Below are 5464 nucleotides of genomic sequence, written 5' to 3' on the forward strand. Positions count from 1 at the left end.
AGTCTTTCAAAGCAAAAATTGCTTAATGAGCCACATACTCTGAGTGGGGAATTGTAGCCCAGGTATTACAGGAAGTATGTCTCTTTGATTTGTAAAATTAATTTCTGTAGTCTCTTGAGCAGTTCTGCAACTCTTCTTTGTAGTGAGTCATGCTACCATCCAGAACTTCACCAGTTGTGCAGAATTTAGGACAGTCTGTAACACAGCTGAGGAAGTTTATCATTCTGACCACCTCTTCGATATTTATACTTAATGGGTAAAACTGAGGAGCAACTGTAAGACTGTCTGAAAACATTTTTCTCATACAATAATGCAGACTATTTAGAAATTAGAGAGAGCATACGGTAGTTTTATCGACATTGTGCGTGCCTTTTTGCGCTACAAAATGATTGATAACATTGCCAACTTTTAAGACAGAGAATCTGACTGAGAAGTTGCATTTTAGTGAAGCTTGTACTCAACATTATTGCAAAGAATTCTAATCTTGTGGTGGTCGGAATAATATGAGAGTTATGTTTCAAGAATAATCTGGTTTTTAAAGGTTTGATCTCTCATATCTTTTGGCAGAGAAGAGAGTTTGGGAAGTGGACCAAAACCACCACTGAGAGCCAGAGACTTCATGGCCAGTAATCCTGAACACCTGGAGATTCTGAAGAAGATGGGAGTCAGTTTGATTCATCTGAAAGATGGAAGAGTACAATTAGTACAGCATGCAGTGCAAGTAAGACCTGACAGTAGTTTTTCTGAAAACCTCTAGTAAAATCCTAGTAGCAATGATCTTTGACACGTAGAGGTTCAGGAGGGACAGCCAGACTGTGGAAGGGGGCACATGAGCTGAATGTGCAGCTATGTTTAGCAGGTCGATGCTTGTTGATATTTTGCCTCAGCAATGCTTTTAACTAATTTCCCATTAGATTAGATGGAGGCTGTTCCTGTCAAAGTGCTGCAGTCAACAGCATCTTATCTGAAAATACCAGTTTTCAGTGTGAGATACTTCAGTTTGTTTAGGAGGTCTATGTGTTTATATATCTTTAGTCTACAGTGCGGTGGAAACGCAGAAAAGTTAAATTCCTCATTTGAAATTATGAATGAGTGCCAGTGAGCGTCCACTCTGTATTTTAAAATCTTTGTAGCAGTGATCCAAGCAAACTGAACTTCAATTTTTTTTTTTTTTTTCAAAGTTCCTCAAACGCTTGAGAAGAAACTTTGTTGTTTTTTCACTACTCAGGCAGCAAGTTCACTTGATGCTGAAGATGGCTTACGGTTCATGCAGGAAATGATTGAACTCTCCAGTCAGCAACAGAAAGAGCAACAGCTACCTCCTCGTGCTGTTCAAATTGTCTCCCATCCGTTCTTTGGCCGGGTGGTCTTGACTGCTGGACCAGCACAATTTGGGATGGACTTATCCAAACACAGAGCAGGGGTATGTAAGATGTGTATGTGATCTATTCCTGGCTTTCTGTTACTTTCCTTACTGTGTAAGCCTGAATTTGACAGCACTGGTACTATTTCAGGGCGACCAGCTAGAGGGTGATCAATTAATTACAGTGGTTAAAATGACAGGGCACAGCAATGACGGAATGACAGCAGTGACAGTCTTTTAGATAAGTGACTTATTGGTCTGTGGCCCGTGCTCCGCTCCTGTGTCATCAGTCATGATTTAAGATTTAAAATGCGTACATAGTATGATTTTTGAAACAAATTTATATCCTCTGCAGTGCATATCTTAAGAGATGTTAAAGGGAAGCTTTTTCTACCATGTCAGCCATGAATTTGCAGAAACCCTTTCACAGTTAGTCGGCTGTTCTTACACAAGCTTTTATAAAAGGCTGTATCTAGATGGAAGAAGAAAATATCACAGAGGCAATGGTTCCTATTGGAAGCAGTAGGAAAACCTGATGACTTCAGTTGGGCAAGATGCAGCCCAAAAGAGGAGTCTGCAGAAAGACTTAGCAGTTCATAGAAGAAAATTTTCCAGAGACAACAGTTCACAGATATAGACAAAATACACTGAATATGAGAATTAGGTTTCCACTCAGTCGTTCTTTGCTTCTTAGAACTCGAGCTTCAGGGCAAAGATTGCCTGCACTGACAGAAGACAACACTAAATGAATTAGATTAACTGAAGAAATTAAACTTCTTAGGAATCTTTTGCAAGCTTGAACCTAGTGCTCTAATTCTCTCTTTCTGTTTTTGTTTTTCCAACCAGACAAGAGGATTTGTTGCAACCATTAAGCCATATAATGGATGCTCAGAGATCACTAATCCTGAGGCAGTGAAAGAGAAAATTGCTCTGATGCAAAGAGGCCAGTGTATGTTTGCTGAAAAGGCACGAAACATTCAAAAAGCTGGAGCAATAGGCGGCATTGTTATTGGTAAATAAAATTTTAAGTTGTTAAAATCTTAATTTTACGTAGATGTAACCTGCATTTTACATATTTGAAGATACTGGAAAGCTGACAAAAAGCTGTTAAACTTTCTGAGATGGCAGCGCTCCAACACAGAAATTGCACTTTCGGAAGATGAAATGTTTTGGTTTTGTTTGGTTCTGTGCAGAAAGTGTAGCTAAAGAAATTAGGATGGGTGATTGTCACTGTTTTTGCAGATTAAAAGTTGTTATTTCAAGGATCACTGAGTGCTGAAAGAGTGCTAGCTCCTAACTGCTGAAGAAGAGCTGAGATACAAATGGAAAATGTTAAGGAAAACAAGTATACAAGTTGGCTTTTTGATTTTTACAACCAACTCACTGTTTTCTGCCTGGGATCCTCTTAACTGATGGGGCAGTAGGAGGCTGCTCGGAAGGTCTGCTGAAGTTCAGAGCTGTAGTCTGTTCGTCTAACGGGAGGTTTGCTTCTTTTTCCTTTTGTGTGCGGCTGGCTAGATGACAATGAAGGAAGCAGTAGTGACACGGCTCCTCTCTTCCAAATGGCCGGGGATGGAAAGAATACAGATGATATTACAATTCCCATGCTCTTCCTCTTCAACAAGGAAGGAAACATTATACTGGATGCAATCCGAGAGTATGAGGCTGTGGAGGTGCTCCTTTCTGATAAAGCAAAAGACAGAGGTAAGATTCAAGGTTATTTATACAAATTTACCTTCCATCCCTGCCACGGCACAGTGTGAACTGTACAGCAGTGATTTCCTTTGGTACCTGAAGGTGCAAACGCGTTATTTGGTAACTCTTGTTTTCTGTTTGACATTGGTTTATTTTTTTTCGTAAGAAAGACGTTTTCTGAGATGTGCTATTATCTGAGATGTGTCATTATCTGTCCCTTCCCTGTCCGTCCACCCCCCACGAACCAGGTTAACATTAACATCCAGAAATGTTGCTCATAAGTTGAATGTCAGTTTGACTAATGAGAAGATATACAGACTTTTGGATTCCTTTTGAACCTTTTTTGTCAGAATCTGCTTTGAAGTGGTGTCAGGAATAGCGTACGTGTTTTCAGTGCCCTACATTGTAAATGCCTCTCTCTTATCAAGATCCCCAGTGACATTGTTGGTACCCAAAAGGAAAGAAACAACTGTTACAGCTATTTTGCCTATCTAAACAGCAGTGGTTATCGTGAGAAATAAGGCTGCTGACCTCAGATGTTTTGCAGTTTTTCTCATACAAAACAAGAAAATTGCAAGCTAATAGTTACCAATTAAAATGTTTGTATATGATAGAAGATTCTGGGTTTTCCTTTTGTAAGCCCTCCTCGGAGCACTGCTTTGTCCAAGCAGAGTAAGAACAAATGTCTCCAGTAAACCAGTGACAGTGTTTTGTTTTCTGCCCCTTTCCCAAGCTGACATGCCAAAGGCTACAGTGTTGTTTCTTCATAGCTGCTTACAAATTCCTCCTGCTTATTAACGGTGGTTAAGCTGCTCTAACAAAATACTACATACAAAAGATAGCTCTGCATTTGAGAATTTGTAATCCATATCTGCTTCTTCCCCCCTCCTTGTGCTTCCGTTTGGAATCCCAGCAACAATCTTTAAAGGTAAAATGATTCCAAACTACATTATTGATAGCAGTAAGTATCCCATGTTAAATATGACATGTGCAGTCAAACTCCCTAGAAGTCTTGAAATATTAGTGTCCTGCGTCCTAGCTATAAACATCAAACTCCAAAGAAATCTGCATGGTTGAACCGGACAGCTCTCGTAAAGCTGCATCGGTACTTGGGATGTGTGTGGTAGTTGCTTTGAGTGGGGATGCGATGAGGGAGGCTTTGGCTTTGACTCTCTTTAATTCCCAGTTCAGTAAACTTATTAAACTCTGTCCGACTCCCACTTGCTTAGAAGTGGGATCCTGGTGGATCTGGGAGTGTTTTAAAATCTAGTATGAAATTTCAGTGCACGCAGTGGGTATTTGCTTAAGACTGAAGGATGGCAACCAGCACTGACCCAGAAATCACTATTCAGGTTTGAGGAACCAAAACTAGCCTCACTGTATTGTTTGCCCTTGTTTAAAACATGTTTAAATGTCTTTTCTCACCTCCCTCTGTAAAATATGTTCCTTAATAACATTAAGTTTTCATATCAATGGAAAGTCTGCACTTCCTTGAGGAGTAGAGTCAAGGGAAGTGACCTGGCTTGTGAAATACATAATAAAATGTATTCCTATTATATTTATATATTCCTAGTTTTTTTTTTCAAAACTTTTTTTTTTCTCTCCCCTCTGAAAGACTTGGAAATGGAGAACATGGACCAGAAATTATCTGAAAATGATTCACATAAACAGAATTCAGAAGAAGCTACTTCAGCGTCTCAGGATGTTGGTGCGGTCACTGAGGAGCCTGAAGAAGGAGAAAGCTCTGATGGTACTGACCCTGATTCTTTGTCTCCTGCTCACACAGACAGTGACAGCGTTTCCATTTCAAATCAGGATTCCTACGTCCCTGGAACCGATGAGGCTAGTGCTCCGGAGCCAGCATGTACACAAGGGGATCACCAGCCTCAGGAACAACAGACGGAGACAGAGTCAAATTCCAAAGTTAACTGGGATAATAAAGTCCAACCTATGGAATCCATACTAGCAGACTGGAATGAAGATATAGAAGCATTTGAAATGATGGAAAAAGATGAGCTATGACTTGTAATAATAACTTATTTGTTAGTAAATAAATGGAGAACTTTTTGGGTAGAAGTGAGACCCTGATATCTGAGAACTAGAAAACATATTCAGTATTGTGATGAGCAATCAGGTTTCACCTGGTAATTACCATAGAAATCCAGCACTCACTCTTTGTGGTGTTTTAATTTTTCCTGTTTAAAAATGGGAATGTGCAATCGAAGCATTTGTCCGGCTCCGCTGCATGGTGCTGTGACCCAGGAGGCTCCTTCAGGGAGCGAGCCCGACTTCTGCGTTCCAGGCTCTGAGAGGTCACACTCCCTGGGTCTCTGGAAGGCAGAAGTTGAAGGCAATGGGGTTGGCATACCATGTAACGGTTATTGCTGAGAGCACTCGAAGGCAGGA

General features: G+C 40.4%; 1 protein-coding gene across 1 annotated transcript in view; it reads left to right on the plus strand.

Annotated features, from left to right (window-relative positions):
- Positions 1-5282, plus strand: part of EDEM3 (ER degradation enhancer, mannosidase alpha-like 3) — a gene marked incomplete at its 5' end in the record, with an annotated part of 24266 nt that extends 18984 nt beyond the window's left edge. Inside the window, 5 exons of the mRNA XM_010087579.1 lie at positions 568-721; positions 1229-1423; positions 2210-2375; positions 2882-3067; positions 4674-5282. Of these exons, the coding sequence (XP_010085881.1) occupies positions 568-721; positions 1229-1423; positions 2210-2375; positions 2882-3067; positions 4674-5080 (1108 nt within the window). The remainder of the gene's footprint in view (positions 1-567; positions 722-1228; positions 1424-2209; positions 2376-2881; positions 3068-4673) is intronic.
- Between the last annotated feature and the right edge of the window lie 182 nt (positions 5283-5464).

Source organism: Pterocles gutturalis, unplaced genomic scaffold (assembly GCF_000699245.1).
Source record: "Pterocles gutturalis isolate BGI_N339 unplaced genomic scaffold, ASM69924v1 scaffold15001, whole genome shotgun sequence".
NCBI lineage: Eukaryota > Metazoa > Chordata > Aves > Pterocliformes > Pteroclidae > Pterocles > Pterocles gutturalis.